At 47.7% G+C, this 19,736-nt stretch overlaps 2 protein-coding genes across 2 annotated transcripts in view; both read left to right on the plus strand.

Annotated features, from left to right (window-relative positions):
- ADRA1D (adrenoceptor alpha 1D) overlaps positions 1-18,500 on the plus strand; it is a 44,695-nt gene extending 26,195 nt beyond the window's left edge. The window contains exon 2 of the mRNA XM_009098139.4: positions 14,212-18,500. Coding sequence (XP_009096387.1) covers positions 14,212-14,780 — 569 coding nt within the window. The 3' untranslated portion in view covers positions 14,781-18,500. The remainder of the gene's footprint in view (positions 1-14,211) is intronic.
- Positions 1-19,736, plus strand: part of PTPRA (protein tyrosine phosphatase receptor type A) — a 520,615-nt gene that overhangs the window by 171,210 nt on the left and 329,669 nt on the right. The window lies entirely within an intron of this gene.

Consider the following 19,736-nt stretch of genomic DNA (forward strand, 5'->3'; position numbering starts at 1 on the left):
TTATTGCTAATAGATTCAGTACTGGGGTTAATTTCTGGGAACTCTCTTGTTCAGAAGATATTTTTATGGTTAATGCATGTGAGTTTTGCCAGAGTTCAGTGGGTAACAACCTCTAAAATCTGTGCCATAACCTTTATTTTAGGGATCATCACATGGCTCAGCTTCACACAGTAGTACAGAATGCTTAATTATGAACAGGTTGATGATATCAAAGAAGCAGGTCAGTGGTGCTGTCTGGGCCAGATGGCTTCAGTTGCCAGGGAATTTGCTCTTTTTGGATATCTGGAGGAAATTTGTAGAGGATCTGCATTGAAGGCAAGCTCAGTCCAACCTCACAGCAAGAGCAGAGTCTCCCAACCCAGCCTTAAATTCATCACACAGAGAGGGGACTGAACAGCTCTGCTCTAAGATCTTGTGACCAAGGCACCCTGAGGACCAACAGGGACCCCCCCAGTGTCCCCCCAGATTTTAGACAGCACTGCTGGTGGAAGTGCACAAGCACAGCCAGTCATATTTGGCATGGGGGTTTTTTGTTCCCTTGAAATAACAACACATCAAAGTGACCAAAAGAGGGAGGTGGCAAGTCAGGAACTAGTTGGTGATGATGGAAAAAAAAAGAGGATAATAATTTCCTGGGATGATTCCTTTCTTGATAAGGGCTGTCCACAAAAGCAGCACTTTCTCAAGGAGAGTTTGAAAGCTTACCTAGAGTCACTTGCCTGGAATGAGAAGTAAACATGCAAAATTTGAATATCCAAGAGCCAATTAGGAATCAAGGCCATATCAAGGCAGGGAGAGTAGCCCATGTGCCATGTGTGATATTTCTGAGCAGGGAGTGAAGAGCGTGGGAGAAAAGAGACTTGTTTGTCCAAGGAAAAGGTAGAAGAGAGGCAGACAGAATCTCATGGGCAGTACTCAAAGTGGCATGAAAATGGAATGAAAATCTTCATCCTTTCCCTCCAGGTTCAGAAAATAAAAAATAAACAGCGGTAGGGCTGAGATGGAGCAGGAAGCATGTCAGTGGAGAGAGAGCCTGATTATCATAATGAGACACCTTGAGACACTCTTCTCTCCACAGCAGAGATCCCATTGCCCTGTGCAGGCATTTAAACCAGGCAAATGCAGCATGGTTTCTGCATTCCCTCTCCTGAAATACCTCCTTAAAACTCCCTGTGGCTCTGAAGCTTGTAGAAAACAACTGTGAGGTAATGGTTCATCTGCTCCCACCTTTCTTGGTCCTTCCCAGCATCATCTCTGTGCTTGTCCCAGGCTCAGCTCTATGGAAAAGACAACCAGGCAGCCAATTTTTGCCTCTTGTGTCAAAATATGTGGCTTGAGTGCATCACTGCTGAATAACCAGAGAAGAGCAATCTGCTCTAGTGCTGCCATCCCTGCCCACAGCAAGGTGTTGGAATGAGATGATATTTAAGGGACCCTTCAAACCCAAACCATTCCACAATTCTGTGGTCACATCAGACAGATGTGACCTTCCCTGTGGAGGTGAGGGAAAGGACCAAGTCAGAGGGGTCCTTCACAGGCAATCAGTGCAGCATTTCACAGGAGAATTTATCCCTTCAAGTTAAGGGCTTCAGGAACTGTTGGGAGTGATGAGGATGTTGTTATCTCACCACTCCTGATGTATTTTTGGAGCTCAGTTCCACTGACCCATTGTTTTCTCAGAGAGGGGGGAAAATGTCTCTTTTTGAAGTGCAATGTGTTTGGAGCTCCCTATCAGCTGAAAAATGGCTTTCAGGGCTGGGGAGAGACAGAGCAACTCTTTGCTATCTCCCCTGAATATTTCCAGGTTGGGGCAAAAGACGGAAATATGGTTTGGGGTTTTAAGTTTCCCTTCTTATCACAGGAAAAAACATCAAGAAAGAGAAAGTGAGCGATGAGAAACCCTGGATTTTTCCATGCAAAATAAAGCCAAAAGGGCTGTGCCTTGGAGCCGAGTGCGGAAACAGGGCAGGCGTTGGAGGATTTTCCCCTCCAAGCCTGAAAAGAAATAAGAAGCTGGCTGGCTGATCTTGAATAACCCCTCCTGAGCCTGCGAAACCAGCCACAGTTTTTTGCCAGAGCTGAAAATACCCACCTCCCCCATCCTTTTTTTTATCCCCACCCTTTCCTCCGTGACGCCACGGTGCGGCTCTCTGGAGGATGCTGTCCAGCATCCATCAGAGCTGGCAGTGTTGGGAGGAGACACAGGCTCCAGTGACGTCCTGTCTGCCCAGTTCTGGTACAAACAGAAAAGCCCTGAGGGCTGGCACGGTGGAAATGTGCCGAGGAAGCTCCCACACTTCCTCTCGATACCGCGTTTTCCCAACGCCGACATCCCAACGTTCTCCCCAGCATTCCCAGCCATCAGCCACCACCGTGGCTCACTGTAGGGTCCTTCCAGACCAGTGGTGTCACCTCTCTTGGGGTGCTGGCCACACTCACCCAACCCAGTGAGTTCTGCTCACCCTGAGCTTCAAATTGAAGTCGGGATTTGCGCGTTTTGCGCTGGGTTCAATTTTTTTTCCCGGAGCTGGGTTGGTCCCAATGAAAAATTGGCTTTTTCCTCTGTGCAGCGCAGATCTGGCCTCGCTGTACATAGAATGCCATGTGTTCCCAGCAGGATTCAGCCAGTCCAAGGCCTACCCTGCAGCCAAATCTGATCTACATATTTACGAGCTTGTAAACAGGACGGGGCGGGTGAGTTCACATTCTTAGAAAACCAAGCGTAGAGAAAAGAACTTCTGAGTTGGAAAAACAAAGAGTGGTCTTGGGCCCAGCCCAGCAAACACAGTGGTTTTTCCAAGACTTGGATGGCTTGCTTGAGAATCATTCCCCTCCATTCCTTTTCCACAGGATTTCCTAAGTTCACCTTTTCATTTGGGAAAAAAATTACACATTCCCAATGTTTCCAAGCAGAGTGGGGAAGGCAGCTTGATAGAAAAGGGACATTTTATCTTGGAGGTGAGTGGAAGCCAGACTTGTGTTTGCAGGAACCACCAAAGAACAACAGTTCCTTGCAAAGGGAAGTTAAAGGAAGGTGCTAAAAGGAGTTGAACAGCAGAAGGCAACTGGAGCTCTCACCACAAAGTGCCACTGTCAATAAATGCAAGGAGTAGTCTGGAACTGTAATTCCCAAACTGTGCTCTCCAGATCTTGACAGTCCACAAAGGCCTGGTAAATGGTTCATGGAAAACTAGAGTATAATGGAGCCAGCCATCAAGAAAATTTGAGGATTAACAGTTTTTTATGGAATCATGGAATGGGTCGGGTTGGAGGAGACCTTAAAGATCTCATTCTAGTCCTGGTCATGGGCAGGGACACCTTCCACGACCCCAGATTGCTCCAAGTCCTGTCCAACCTGGCCTTGGACACTTCCAGAGAAGGAACAGCCACAGCTTCTCTAAGCAAGTAGTTCCAGAGCCTCCCCACTTTCTGAGCAAAGAATTTTTTCCTGGTAACTCATCTGAATCCCTCCTCTTTCGGTTCAAGAGCATTTCCCCTCATCTTATCACTGCCCCTGTAAAATCAATGCCTATTGTTGGATTTTTGCCCACGAGACGTTCTACCTCTGGCTTATTCCTGCTGAGATGGCAGCAAGTCAGCTTGTCTGTAAATGTTTCCCTTCCCCAAGCTGGTGGTCCTGGCTGTGCTTCCCCTCGGTGTGCTCAGGGAAGAGATTCCCAGGCTCGGGCACAGCACGAGCTCAGGATGCTCCAGTTTGGAGCACGGAGAGCCCCAGGAATGCTCCTCTCTGAGCAAGCTCTGCACTGCCCTGGAGGGAGCTTAGCAACCCCACAAGGCCATTGTGCTCGTTCAGATCCCGAGCCAGATGGAAATTTTCTTTTTAAAGGCTGCCCCGAGAGTGTTTCCTCTGTGAGCCATCCCAGCACGGATCTCAGCTCAATCCAACATCAGCACATGGATCCCAGTCTCCTTCCTGCTCAGACAGCAGGACAAGAGCTCTTGACATGCAGCTCGGTTGCCCTGACTTTTTCCTTCTCTCAGGAGACTCTTTTTTTTTTTTTTCCCCTCATTAACATCTGGTAAATAAGAACCTTCCTGATGTCTCCCTTTGGATTTGCCAGACTGGTCAGTCTTGTCTTTATTTTTTTTTTTTTTCATTAATTTTATTTATGTCCTTTTGCTGAGTCTCATGATTCTAAGATTTGTTTTAAGCTCCCCTCTGGGGCTGGAGTCAGGCTATTATTTGTGAATCAAGGCACAGGGAGTTGGACACACATACATCTTTCCCAAGCATAAGGAACACTGCAAAAATATTACCTTTAAGGGAGTCTGTACTAAAAGTCAGATGTCAAACGCCTACACCTTCGTCTTCCTTTAAGTTTTGTGATTAATTTCAAAGTCCATCTTCCTGCTGACCATGCTTTATTCAGCACTATCTGTGTCCTGAATCTGCTGCCCAGGCCTTCTTCTTGGAGGATGAAACAAGCAGCCAAAAAGGCAATTTCAGGGCAATGTTGAAGTGAGTTGGATGGAGCAGAATGATTTGAGGGTATGGGTTGGAATTGGATGGTCCTGAAGGTCCCTTCCAACCCAGACCATTCTGTGATTCTGCCATGAAAGCATTGCCTTAACCATTTAAAAGATTATTACAGAGTTTGGTTTGCAGTATCCAAGCCCAGGTCTGGTTTCAGAAATTCTCTCCCTTCCTTCTGCTTAGTCGTGCCTGGGTGGAGTCCACAGAGCTCCTGTTAAAAATCAAGAAGCAGGAAAAACTCGTGGAATCACAAAATATCAGGTTAGAAGGAACACCTGGTCCAGCTTTTCCTGGCAAAAGCACAATCTGCACAAGATGATCCAGCATCATGTCCAGCTGAATCTTAAAAGTGGAATCCACCACTTCCCTGGGTAAATTATTCTGATGGCTGATGGTTGTCATGGTGAAAAATTGTGTGCAATAGAAATATCCCCAGGAATAACTTGTACCCATGACCCCTCACTTTTCCAGGTGACTCCTTGTAAAAAGGGAGCCACACTTTCTTTGTAGCCACACAGTGATAAAACCTCCCTCTCAGCCTTCTTTTCTCAAGAACTTAGCAAGCTCAGTTCCCTCAGCTTTTCCTCACATGGCAGCATCCCAGTGCTTGGATCATCATCCTGGCCACCCTCTGGACCCTCTCCAGCCTGCCCACATCTCTTTTGCCTGGTGGGGACCAAAACTGAACACACTGAGTAGAGTGGGACAATTCCTTCTCCATCTCTGCTGGTGATGCTCATGTTGATGCAGGTGTTCCTGGAGAGTGGCCCCCACTCCTGAAGTGTCCACTTCCTCATTCTCTTTGGTATTGATGCCTCAGGTTTGGGCTTTTCTATTTTTCACATTCTGTGCTGCTTTAGTGTGTGGGTCTGGGTTTCATATTATGGGATGCTGAGCTCTGTGCACAGAGCAGGGAGACAAAACAATTCCTGCTCCAGCTGGGCACCAAGGACAAATGAGCCAAATCTCAGCCCAGGAGCACAAACCCCGTGGGCTGGAGAGAGAAAAACAAGGGTGGGACTGCCTGGGCTAAAGCTGGGATGGGACAATGAACTGCAAGGTGGGAATGGAGCAGAACTGATCAAAGTGAGAGACCCCATGACCAGGTGTCCATTTTGGGACCATTTTGGTTCATCTTGGGTGCAGCCCTGGCTGGGCTCCTGTGCTGCCCAAGGTAGATCCATTGAGGCCTCCTAATAAATCCCTGCTTTATTCTTTAACTCAGTCTAGTCTCCATTCTAGGTCAGCCTGCACAAGGCATCAGTATCATCAGGGAAATTCACCAGGCTACAGCTGATCCCATCATCCAGCTCACTTAGGAGATGTTAAACAGCGTTGGGAGCGATACCAATCCCAACTGCGATACCAATCCCAATCCAACTGCTGACAGGTTGCCTCTTTGGGAAGAAGCTTTTACCACCTCTCCCTGGGGGTGCCCTGCCAGCCAGTTCCCCACCCACTGCACAGACCATTTTTCCAGACCAAAGTGCACCAGTTCCTCCAGGAGACTTTCCACTTTCCATGTGCAAAACTATACGGAATCTCTTGAAGAAATCCAGTCAGACAAGATGCACCACTCAGGGCTTCTTTTGGTGGCATCCACTCTGAGCTGCAGGTACAGTTTCTCCTTACAGACCTTGGTATCAACCCCTCTGCAGTACCAGGACACATTTCCTGAGTTACTCCTTTGTTTAAAACATGACTTTCTTCATCAGAGATCCCTCATGAGAGATGGAATGTGGTGTATTCCTTGCAGGGCAAGAAGGTTCTGTGCATGGGACATCCAGGTCTTTGGAAGGAGGATGCAATGGATGAAAGGACATTCTGGGGATTTGCAGATGATGATTTCAGCTGTGAGTCCCCAGGTGAAGGGTCAGTGCCCTCCCAAGAAAGATGGTATATAAGAGGATTTGGATACAAGAAAGAGAAAAAATACAAGAAAGATGAAGAGGATATTTGCAAAATCATGGAGTGACAGGAAAAGGGAGATGGATTCCATTGAAAGAGAGCAGGTTTAAATTGGGTATTAAAAGAAATTCTTCCCTGTGAGGGTGGGGAGGCCCTGGTACAGGGTGCCCAGAGAAGCTGCAGCTGCCCCTGGATCCCTGGAAGTGTCCAAGGCCAGGTTGGACAGGGATTGGAGCAACCTGGGACAGTGGAAAGTGGAACTTAAATGATCTTTTAGGTCCTTTCCAACCCAAACCATTCCCTGATTGTATGATTGAACCTTCCTTGTACCCCCTTGTTGGTTTTTGGTTTCTTTTTATTCCTTTTGTTGAGGATGGGATTGAAGGTACTCGAGATGATAATTTGTGTTTAGACTTAGGTGTTTATTATTTCTTATCTATGTTACAGTTTCACAGCAGTGAGTTCTGTAGTCTTTAATTAACAAAGGTACAAAATGGTTAACTATTTTTTAATAAGGTCTTTTAAGGTTAAACCGTTTAATTTAAAAATTACCCATAAATTATTTTTACTTTTAACTTAATAACTAATTACTTAAAGTCTGCAATGCAGACTTTTTCGTCTAATTACAAAATATTACTTAAATTTATAAAGAAAGAGGAAGAAGAAGGTAAAGAAGAATAACTGGTTTCTGCTCTAAAACTTCTATTTTGTTTCATATATATTACTATATTTTAAAACTCCAAGTCCCCCTCACCTCATATCAAAAAATCACATTCCCAATAATATTCAGCAAATAACAAAGTTTAGCTACAACTTGCTCAGGAATCAAACTAAGAGCAGCTATACTGTCAAAAAAAAAAAGGGAAAAAAAGCCAGTCTATGATCTCAAGCCCCTGGAGCAAGATCTGTAGAGCAGAGCAGAGTAAATTCTTCACAGGATCTTGCCCAAAGCCTGCCTTGTGCCTCATGCAGTGCCCCCATGGTCCTGCAGCCAAATTCCTGCCTTGTGAAGTCCAGGTCCTCTGGCAGAGCAGGGGGGCTGTGGCAGCCCACCAGCCTGGATCTGCAGGATCCAGGGGCAGAAGCTTTGCATTCCCTGCCCTGTGATGTGGCACCAGGGCATCTGGAGGTGGTTAAGGGAGCAGAGTCTGCTGGGGCAATGCTGGGGGGCTGCAAAGCCAATTCCTTTTCTTTTTTTGAGATGGGCTCTGGAGTAAATTGTTCCCTGGACCAAATTCATCTGGAGGGGTCTGGCTGGACCACGCTAAGGAAATTAGCACTATTCACAATTCTTGAAATTAGTTGTGAAGTTTCTGTCAGGGAACAGTGTAGAGGAAGTTGTAGGGCTTTTCACTTCACCTTCCACTGGTGAAATTCTCCCTGTGATCAAAGTTCTGTCCCACACAGGGGAGAAACTGGTGCATGAGAAGCTTTGGCAACTTCTCAGAGATCACCAGACCAGCAGATGATCATGACATTGAGGGTGAAATCCACCAGGAGGAAGCTTGGATGCCTGTGATGAGCCAGGAGTCTGAGTCCTGTCATCTGAAACCTGCTGTGACCTATCTGCACTGTGGCTCACACTCAGGATGGGATGGATCACCCCACTCTCATCACAAAATTTGCCCTCTAAACCAGTGACTGTAAGAGGAGCCCCAAGACCTGCTCAGGTGCCTGAACTCAGGCAGGTGATTCACACAAGAGCCACAATTTTCAGGAAATTTGATGCCTCATAAACATCCTCACATCAATTACTCCCACCAGTGGTCCAAATTCCCAGGATTACTCTGAGATCATCTCCAATATTTGAGGGGAATAAAGGGCAATTTTGGTCCAAGTCCTCCTGATGTGCAGCACCTTAGAGAAACGTTTTGGGGACATCACTGGAACCATACTGCTAAATGTTGGGAGACAGGTTTGGGGGCCATGGATTTGACAGTGAATGACCAGAGCAAGGCTCTGACTCCTTCTCCTCCTCTTGCTGACACACAAACCACACTCAGACCTCAAATTTGAGATCCTGCTTGAGAGTGTTGGTGTTTTTCAGAGCCCTTGACTGGTTTCTCCTCCCTTTGCAATCTGCCAGACAAAAGTTTCCCTGATCTCCATCACACCTAAAGCTTCTCTCCCTCCCCACCAGGACCCACACACCAGGTTTGGCATGGCCAGGGGCTCTCTGGGAGCACTTCTCAAACCATGACCTGGGACAAAACACTGCCTAGAAGATCAGCAGCAGTCAGGAGAGTGGTGGCTCCTCCCTGCTTCTCCTTGGACCAGACCAGGATGCAGAAGTTGGACTCAGAGGCAGCAGAGAGACAAGCAGACAGCTCATTGGGGCTTTCATGGGGAAGCTGCTGCTTATCTGTGACATTGTTTATGGGGTTGGCTGGAGGGCTGACAGGCCTGAGGAATTCCACCCGATATCCCAATGCCATCGTCCTCCAGGGAAAATGCTTGAGTGGCTGTGAACATGCTGTCCTCCTCCCCAGGCCAAGCAGCTCTTGGATCCATCCTAGCAGGGCAGTGACCTCCCTGATCACTCCAAGACACACCAAGGAGGTGTTAACCCTCTAGGGACCCTGATCCGCCCACAAATACCCAGTGGAGGTGGCTAATAGAGAGCAGAGGAGAAGGTCAGGAAGGACCAGTCAGAATCTGAGTCCCACCACTGGGAGAAGTCCTTGCTGAAATCCAGCCCCTTCTCCCACAGCTTGGCAGCTGCACCAGGGAGGTTTTCCATCATGGGGGCCCAGGAAGGAGCTGGCAAGGAGAGATGGAAGCTGGGTATTGAGCAGAAAGGGGCAGCTCATTATTCCTTTGGAGCAGATTTAATCAATTTACTTTGTGAGAGTCAGAAAAAAAAAAGGAAGAGAGTGAAGGTCAATTTAGGGTGGATACAAGGGAAAGGTTTTGGAATATGAGGGTGCTGAGCCCTGGAACAGGGTGCCCAGAGAAGCTGTGGCTGCCCCTGGATCCCTGGAAGCGTCCAAGGCCAGGTTGGACGGGGCTTGGAGCAACCTAGCAGAGTGGAAGGTGTGGAATGAAATGGGTTTTATGATCCCTCCCAACCCTTCCACGAGTCTCTGACTTCCTTTGGCCAGGAGGACCCACAGTGAGCAGCTGTGGTACCTCCTGTGCCAGGGCTTTTTCTCTATCCAGCTGCAATTCTTCTGACTAGCTGCTCTGACGCCTCCCAAGGCAGGTCTCAGTCCCCTCCTGAACCTCTGAGGCACGTCCAGGAGAAGCTCAGGGGATGGCACACCTGACCCCACCACAGTCCTAATCCTACAGCTGGATTTCTGGAGCTTCCTAGCTCAGAAACAGAGTGGTTCACACATTGGTAATTTAATTTTTTTTTTAATTTTATTTTTCCATGATTTTGGCCAAACCATTTTTACCACCTGCTTGCAGGGACATCCACAGCTGAGCAACCTGCAGTGAGATGAACCATGTCCTCTTCTTAGCTGTTCACCTGCCACCTCCTGTGGAAGGTTTCACCTTCCCTCTCCCGTGATGACACCTGTAAGGCCCAGCTCTCCAAAAGCTTTTTTTTTTTTTTTTTTGCAAGCCCATTCCTGATACAAAGCCCACACCAAGCAACAGCAACACCTTTATCAGTGCTGAGCAGTCCTGCTGGTCCCTGCATTTCCAAGCTGGGGCAGCACTGGGAGATGACTTTGTCCCTTTGTTCTTCCCACCTGCTCCCATGTCTGCAGCATTCCTGCTCCATGGACTGTTCAGGACATGCTGCAAAGCAGGCACCTTTTACAACAAAGATGCCCTTGCCAGCTAATCCTGCTCATGAATTCTGGCTGTACACTGGGAGCCAGGGCCAGAATTTAGATTGGACTGGCTCCATTTGCATTGGTGCATTTGGCTTTTTTTTTTGGCTTTTTTTTTTTTTTTTCTTGTTTTGCTTTATTTTTTTGAGCTCTGAACCCTGGGACCAGCAGCTCTGAACAATCCAAGTGATATCACCTTCCAGTGAGTCATGGGGAGGGCAGGGTGGAGAAGGGCAGGAGAGATCATGAGATTGTGTTAGTTCAAACAACCTAAAAAAAATGGGATATGTGTTTGGATTCAAGGAGGGCAGATTGCATCCACTGCCTCCCACCACAGTGCATCACAGTTTTGGGAAGTATGCCCATGGCTCCAGGGATTTTTACCTGCCTGGTTTTCCCCAAATATGAGCATGGTGACATTAACAAGTAATAATAGCTTTTATAAAAGATATGAGCACATACTTTATTGGCTCAACTGCATCACCAAAAAACTGAAGCTCAATCTTCAGATCATGTTTAGTCTGTAACTTCAGTCATTTTGCAAGCTGCAAGCAAGCTTTTCCTGAGCTCACCTGCAGCCTTCTTAATTTCTGAATGGTCCTGAGGATTATTAGGGTTCAACAGGAATTATTTAGGGTTACAACAGGACATACAGCCCTTGCCCTGACCCAGCTCTGTCAGATTCAGACCTTGCAAGATGTGGGATAATCTTTTTATAAAATGATGGAAGGAATAAAATCCCCAAATGGACTGTTAGGACCCCAGCATTACTATTATAAATCCTGATGGATGTCCCTAAGGTGGGTGTCACCATCTCCTCCTCCCTCCCTCACCCCACGAGGTGCTGAGCTGGATGCCCAGGAGAGGAGCCCAGAGGGCTGATTTTGAGTGCTCAGCAAAAGCTCCTCTTTAAACAAGACCCAGTTTCCTGAGGGATTGTGATACAGATCCTACAGAAATCAAGTTTCCTGTTCTTTGATGTTGCCCTGCAGTGGCCTTGATGCTTTTGGGGCTAGATCACCAAAAATTGCTCTTACACCGAGAAAACAGACTGAAGTGCTGGTGTTTCACTCTGTGTTGCTATTACTCATCTTTTACTCACATTTCTGGACCTTGGACACATCATTCTTGTTTCCTGAGCTCTTCAAGTGTCCATCACTCAGTGCTGACTTTCCCTTATTTATATAGAAAACGTCACAGAGCCCAGCCCAAAACCCTTCAAAGTGTGGTTGCATATTCAAGGGCATGAAAGCAAGAGCTGATTTCTTAGATTTTTTAACTCATTCCCTAAAAAAACTCCTCAAGTGTTCATATGTGCAGCCTCCAGTGCCCATCAGAAGATTCTGATGCTCCAGCATGTGCAGAGGAGCTGTTCTGGGGATTCCCTGCCCAGTTCTGTTCATCCCAGGGTGAGGAAATGAGGAAACTGTGGCTGCACTCAGGACACGTCCCTTCCAAGGGGCACGCTAATTTGCATAGTAATGAGGATGCTAATGGGCCCCTTGTCTTCATATGTACACAAGGTTCTCGCTGGGTGAAAACCAGCCAGAGTTGAAATTCAGAGAATTCATAGCTTCTTTTCCTTTTCAATTTGTGTTTTCTATCTGGATGCAAAAGACAAAGCACACAGTACAGAAACTGCAATGTGCCCTGAACTGCTAAACACCAGATAGAAATTATTATTTTAGCAACCAACAGGCTGTTTAGGCAAGCACCAATCTTTTAAGCAGCCTGGCTCAAGCAGTAATTACCAGCTGAATTTAAAAAGAGACCCTTCTTTTATTTGCTTTGTTACCATAGTTTTTTGTTTTCTTTTCCTCTCTCTTGAAGCTAAAAAAAAAAAAATGCTCCACAGAGCTGCAGCTCCTCTGAGAACCCAGAGCTCGCTGCAAACAGGGTTCACAGCAGCACTGTGGGGAGTTCCTGGTAATTAACCCTTGCTCAGTGGGGAAACTGAGGCAGGGAACCTCTCCCTGACAAGGGAATAAGCAGGGTTGCATGTTCAGTGAAGCCCTTCATCTTCCTAGGTCCCATTTCCTGGCACATCCACGGCTCCTGTAGGTCCAGGGGGGTGAGCTGGGGGCACAGTGAAAAAGGGGGGATAGTCAAAGGCCTGGTGGGATGAAGACTGGAGATGTTGTGTGGAAGGTAAAGGGGGATGGCCCCAGCACCCCTGGGGTGGTTCAAAGCCCCTGGCTGTCAATCAGGGAGGTGTTTCTTGTGAGCTTAAAATCAAAACTGGTGATTCCAGCAGGCCAGAGCTAACTTGGAAATCTCAGCACTGTCCCCAAGAGATTAAACTCCTTTTATCTGAAACAACCACGGTGGGGTCACTGCCTCTGCAGAACTGAGCCCTGAGCTGAGCTGACAGGGAGGGTGGAGACAGACTGTTTATGGGGCCATGGAGTGACAGGACAAGGGGGAATGGCTTCAGACTGACAGAGGACAGGGTTGGATGGGATATTGGGAAGGAATTGTTCCCTAGGAGGGTGAGGAGCCCTGGCACAGGGTGCCCAGAGAAGCTGTGGCTGCCCCTGGATCCCTGGAAGTGCCCAAGGCCAGGTTGGGCAGAGCTTGGAGCAACCTGGGCTGGTGGGAGGTGTCCCTGCCCATGGCAGGGGGGTTGGGACAAGAAGATCTTTCAAATCCCATCCAGCCCAATGATCATTCCATGATCATTGCTCCATTCAAAGCCACCACCAGCAGCTGCTCATTCAGCTGCAACTGCCTTCATTTCCAGGAAGGCCCTGAGTTTTCCCAGCACAGAGATGTCAGTCCTGCTCACTGTCCTTCTTCCATGTCCCCTTCAGCACGCACTGACAGCCAGCCTGAGCTCCTGCCTGCCTTGGGTGTGCCTTCAGCAGGTATTTAATCTGCTTTGCCTGCCCAGCCACCATAAAATGCTGGGATGTGTCTGTGTTCTCCCACATAGCCGTGGTGGAGCTGCCCACGTACCTAATGTTGAGTCTGGCTGAAATTTCTCCACTTTTTAGAGATGGGTGTACAAAAGCTTTGCTGGAACCAGTTCTCTCAGCTTCCTGGAGGATGGTTTTCCTCCAGCAAACAGCCTGGGGAGCTTTTATGTCGTGTCAGTCATGAATTTCTGGCTCCTGGCACCTGTTTTACTGTTTTGACACCAGGCTTAGGAGCGCAGGGGAAAATAATAATGATATCTGGAGTTAATGTTATTTACTAAAATACAAATTAACGCTCAGTCACATGGTGGCATGATTTGTCATCTGGAGCTAAAATTAAAAGAAATTAAGGCTGAGTCAGAAAGTTATTTCAGATCCAAGTGGGAAATGCTGTTCTGAGGCCATGTGGAAGAAACACTGACATCTTCTGGCTCAAAAAAAAACCAAGTCTCCAGCTTTTTCACTGAGAAAACCACTGGGGAACTCTGCAAAAACCTAAGGAGGGACTGGGTGGACAAAAGTGTTTTAAAGTATCCAGGACAACCTTTGGGGCAGTGGATATTATCTGAGCATCACCACAGAATCTGAACAGAGGGTGTGTGACACTGATGGGCCAAAATACACGAGAGGAGGAGGTGAAGGGGTGTTGCTCTTCTCTCAGTGCAGGTGACAGGGTTGTGGCTGCACTTTTATGCTGAAGTCTATAAGTCTGGAGGCCGTAAATTACTTGAAAGTCACATTCCACTAGGCCAGGTTGCTCCAAACCCCATCCAACCCGGCCTTGGACAGTTCCAAGGATAAGGAGACACAATTTCTCTGGGAAACATGTTCCAGGGTCTCACCACCACCACACCATCAGGCTTTTCTACACATCTCCCCTCTTCCAGACTGGGTTGACCACCAGCTTTGTGACTGACACTACATAAAAGCTCCCTGGGCTGTTTGCTGGAGGAAAACCATCCTCCAGGAAGCTCAGAGAACTGGTTCCAGCAAAGCTTGGCTGTAACTTCCGAAGAAAACTCACCTCCTTGTCAGCCCACGACGCGTTATCGCCTTACTCTGCCTCATCCTTCCACTTCCTCTAACCATGTCCCTTTCAATCTCTCCCAAGGTTCCTTCTTCCCATCCCTGAAGCCCTCAGAAATCGTCTTCAAGATCATCTTCTGGCTGGGATACTTCAACAGCTGCGTGAACCCCATCATCTACCCGTGCTCCAGCAAGGAGTTCAAGCGCGCGTTCATCCGGCTGCTCAAGTGCCAGTGCCGCCGGCGGCGCCGGCCCCTCTGGAGGGTCTACGACCACCACTGGAGAGGAGCCTCCATCAACAGCTCGGTGCAGGACTCAGAGACAGACCTACGGCCCAGGATTAACACCCTGAACAGCTCCTTCATATTTAACTCCTCCTTCCAGGAGAGAGGCGGTAAGAGGCGAACGCTCAGCTTCAAGGGCTGGAAGATGCTGACGCCTTTCCAGAAGCCGGCGTCCACCCAGCTGAAGGAGAAGATGAACAGCCTTTCTAACAAAATCAGGGGGGGCTCCAGCAAAGGGGGGGCCACAGCCACCTACAAGACAGAGGTGGAGTCTGTCTCGATTGGGATCCCTCATGATTTCACAGAAACCATCGACTACCAAACCCATGACTTAACAGACTGCTGTGGGCTGAGAGAAACAGATATTTGAAGCCTCTGGGGCAGCTGTTGATGGTTTCTTTAGAGGTATCCAGAAGAAACATGGAGGGATACCACCTGTGGCTCTGTCAGGCAGGCTGGAAGCAGCGATCAGGTATTAAATGCAGTTGCCCAAAGGTTGTCCAAGTGTCCCCCACATGGAGCTCAGCCCCTTCTGTGGGGTTATGGGTTCTTCAAATTAGAGCCAGTGGCATATCCCATTCTGACAAGCCACAGCAGGAGGAGAAGGTGTGGATACGACCTTAGGGCAAGAGCTGTCTCCTCTGGTGGATGGTTGTCTTTGGCTTTGGAAGAAGCTGTGCAGATAAGGGAAACCAGGATGTCTCCTTTGCCTTAAAAACACCACAGCGAAATCTAATGGAAAGGTTGAATCCCAAAAGTTGCCAACCCTGCCTTAGTACATGTGGTCATGTCTCCATCCAGAGGCAGCAGCCAGGAAGGACATGGACAAGGAGGAGCTGGCAGCTGATCCTTTATGTGGGTGGGCTGAGAGCTCGGAGGTCCTGAACAGGACATCCAGAGGAGGTCTTGGCTTTGGAGGGAGAGCAGACTGGGGTATTCCCAAGCAAGCTGGAGGGATCCCAGCTCTCAGTCATCATCTCTGCAGTGGCCACAGCTTTGGCCCTTCCACATCACCTGGTTTTAGGCCAGAGGAGTATTCCAGATGTGTGCACTGTTGCCAGGGTGTGTCAGGTCTCTCTCCTCTAATTCCATCCTGTGAAGCATTTTGCATTTCACTTTCCAGTGAAACACTTGCAACCCACCTCGCTTTGGTGAACATCCATCTGTGACACACAGAGAAACCAGCTCCTTTTGGTGTCAGTCACCCCCAGACCTTCCTGTCCCCTTCTTTGCTCTCGGTGTTTTTCTCAAAAAACGCAGGATAAAAATGCATCCCAGGGGTTTCACTCAGGACAACAGGAAACGGCCTCAAGTTATGCCAGACAAGATTTAGGCTGGATATCAGGAAGAATTTCTTCACTCAAAGGGTGGTCAGGCACTGCTCCAGGCTTCCGAGGGCAGTGGTGGAGTCCCCATCCCTGGAAGTGTTCAAAAGACTGCGAATGTGGCCCTGGAGGAGGTGGTTAATGGTGAATGGGTGGTGCTGAGTTGATGGTTGCATCCCATGATCCAAGAGGTCTTTTCCAACCACAATGATTCTGTGATTCTCTAATGGGGGTCCTCAGCCAGCCTGTGCTGTGGCTCAGGAAAGGTGGGATGGCTGAGTTGGAAGTTTGTATTTCTATTGCCCGTAGAGTCCAAGCTGGAGCTGAGGTGCACTTGGAGCTCACTCAAGTAGAGGGATCTCCCCAGTCAGGGTCATACTCATGATCCTTCTCCCAAGGGACTTCCCACATGCTTCATGCACCAAACTTCTGGTGGCTGCCAACAATTGCCTTGGTTGTGGCAAAAGTAATGACAATTAAAGTGGGTTTGTCCCTGCTCACAGTCCCAGAGTGTGAACACCCCTCGGGAGGGCACCACAGCCTCCCCCAGGAGACTCCAGGAGCTGAAGCCATGGCAAGCCCACCTTGACCAGGCAGCTCAGGAAATGGTCACCCAAACTCTACTTGGCCATGGATTGCAGGCACTGGTTCCAAAATTCAGAGTGGTTTAATCAAATTCCAGATAATGAGCCCCAAGGAGCGACCATCAGGTTCAGCCATGAGCGGGAGACACGTAGGTGATGGAGGCAGAGGAGGGATCTGAGGTGAAGTGCCCCAAGGCAGGGCACTAAAGAACAGGAATGGGAAGTCCTGAGGGGTGGAAACACAGCACTGAACATGTCCTGGGTGGAAACTGCTCCACATCAGCACAGCCCCTCAAACCCTTTCATGGAAGTGCTGCAGCACATCTGGCTCATCCCACTAAGGGTGGCTGCCAAAGGAAGATTAAAGGCTGCCAGGCACAGCAAGGAGAACGTCACCTTTCTTTCTGATGTTCTGATTTGCTTTAAATGAAAACAGAACAGGAGGGAAGTTGGGATTTTTTTATTTTTTTACTTTTTTGTGCAGTGCATATTGGGACAAGCTATCTGGAGTTGGCCCTTTCTCAACACCCTTTATTGATGCAGGACAAACTGGACCAATTATTGCAAAAATACCAGCAGATTTTGTCCAGATATTTTCCTCCCAGCACTTGCACTGAACTCAGACTCACAACCACCTGCATGTTCCCCAGCTCTGCAAAACCAGCCTGAGGTTTCCAGCTCTGCTCTACCAAAGCAGGGCACTTCCCAACACCTCATGGGAGCTTCTGTGGGGAAATAATTTTTTTTTCCCCCTGTTTATTTGGCTTTGAAGGGAAGTGAGACCTTACAGTGATGGTGGGGTGGCACAAAAAGTCACTTTGTGGTGTGAGGACTGCAGCTGCCACTGGTTTCCTGGGTGTTTTTGGGATCCTGATGGGAAGCACTGGGGATGTGGCAGAGAAGGGACCAGGGAGAGGACACCCATGACCAGACAGACAGACAGACAGACTTCACCGTGTTTATATAAATGTGTCATTCCCAAAATACCAGGCATTCTCCTACAAATGGGCAAACCTCCCTCTATAAATGAACATTTAGCAAATGCTGGCAAGCAGTGCACTCCCATAAATGAGCTGGTATTACTGCTTACACTTCTCCCTGCTCTTTTCAATATAATTTTTCTTTTTTTTTTTTTTTGTTTTTTTTCCAATATTGAAATATTTATATTTACAGCCTCCAGCTCGTTGAAAGCTTTTTGAGAAGGATAAAAGGATTAGTCTGGAGGTTTGCTGCCTGTCCATCCCAAGTCTTTACAGACCTACAAGGGAGGAAATAAAGTCAGTTTAAGCACACACATGACACACACACACACATGAATGCCCAAATTCTGGCTCAGTTACTCACTGTGTTTGATCTGGCCCCAAGAGATGCCCTGGAAGGAGCTGTAGGAAAGCCTTGAGCTCTGCTGTGCTGCATTCAGGCAAAATTCTTGGTTTTCCCCCTGCTTTCATTTGGCATCTTGCACCAGAAGCAGTGCCAGGACTGGACTCTGAGGCTGCTCATGCAGAGCTTCATTTAGAGGAGACAGAGCTGTCTTTGCTGGCAGGGAGGAAGGAAAAACTTGTATGAAATACAACCTGAGTGTCTGGAATTGAGCATTTCTCCTCGAATCCCCTAATTTCCAAGCTCTCCCAAGCTTGGAAAACGGGCTCAGACTTTCAGGAGGTAAATTCAGTCCAAACCCACAGATTTCCCTGGATCCACAAGGGTGTGACCAGCTGAGGGAATGGCCCTGTTCCAGCAAATTTTCCAGGCAGGCCATCTCCCAAAGCACCTGCACCTGAGTTACCCATCAGATCCCACCTCATTGCACTGGCTCCCTGTCACAGTTGCATTCTCAGACCTTGCTGCTCCAAGGAACCAAGAGTTGGGGGTGGAAAATGAGATTTTGTGTCACTGGACTCTCCCAAGTCCATGAGGGAAGGAAGGTCCCTGCCAGCCTGAGCTGGGCTGCAGCTGGGTTGCTTTACTATTGTTTACAGTGTGTATATAAGTGTACATTTTCTTTAGCAGAACGTTGGAATTTTTTATGTATAGATTTTTATTTTTCATCCCCAGATGTATTTATTAGCCAGAGTATTTCTGTTTTGTGTTTCAGGTTCTGCCAGATTGATGTAAGCTCTATGAAACAGAATGCACATATTTTTGTTTGTTTGTACCAAATACATGCACAAACCTGTCTAAAACGTTGCTGTAAATTGTTGCTGTGTCTGATTTTTAAAACAAGGGTTATAGGGGATGAAGGAGGGAGGAAGAAAAGCCAGAAAATTATCCACTCTTGCTTATTTCTCTAAGACATTTTTTTGCAATTTCACAGGGATAATCTCTCCCACTTGGAAGAATTAATGATAAAAGCAAGTCAGGAGAGAACACTCTCAGTTTCTTGACACACAGGCAGGAAGGGATTGCACCAGCCCCATCTAGAGAGCAGGTTTAGGTTAGATATTAGGAAAAAATTCTTCCCAGCCATTCTGGTGAGGCCCTGGCACAGGGTGCCCAGAGAAGCTGTGGCTGCCCCTGGATCCCTGGAAGTGTCCAAGGCCAGCTTGGATGGAGCTTGGAGCAGCCTGGGATGGTGGAAGGTGTCCCTGCCCATGGCATGGGGTGGGACTGGATGGATTTTTAGGTCCTTTCCCACCCAAACCATTCTGGGATTCTTATTTAAATGATGCATATCTGAGACTGGAAGGGGAAAGGCAAAAGGGAAAATCAAAAGGAGATCTAGCATGAAAACACTGGATCAATATTTGATAGCAGTCAGAGGTGAAAATTATTTGGGGGAAGAAATGGAGACTGGAAGAGATTGAGAATGACCTTGAAAATATCTTTGCACCTCTGAATAGGTGTAATTTGACTCCTGTTTGCTTTTGGGATTATTCAGTTCAAAAAGGGTGGAATGGATTTAGAATGGACCAAAGTTCCAGGACAGTTTCCATCCAGGGAACACATTTAAATCAAGTGGCACTCTGGTGACTGAGAATCCAGGTCTGTAAAATCAGGAGTGCTGGGGAGAAGACAAGCAGTGAATGCTCACTGCATGTTCACTGCCTCTCACGGTACAAGAGCTAAGTGACATCAAACCCAATTATCAAAATGAACCCAGTGAGAGAGGTAATTCTTCTCATGGCTCATTTTTGAAGGGTGGAACTCATCACCACGAGATATTGCATCTGTCTGCAGGGGCTAGAACAGCAATTAGGGGCCTTGGTGACAGATAAACCCATCAAGGGCAGTTGGAAACGTTTATATAATCTCTGAGCTGAGAAATCCCTGAGGCAGCAATTGCTGTCAGCTGGGAGGATACTTCTAGGGATATTTCATCCTTGGCTTTTTTTGGTTTTTTTTTCCTCTATCCCTTCTGAATTTCAGAATTCAGAGAGGGGAATCAGAATGAGCCAAGCTCTGGAAAGGTCCAGC

The sequence above is a fragment of the Serinus canaria genome, chromosome 4 (genome assembly GCF_022539315.1).
Source record: "Serinus canaria isolate serCan28SL12 chromosome 4, serCan2020, whole genome shotgun sequence".
Lineage (NCBI taxonomy): Eukaryota > Metazoa > Chordata > Aves > Passeriformes > Fringillidae > Serinus > Serinus canaria.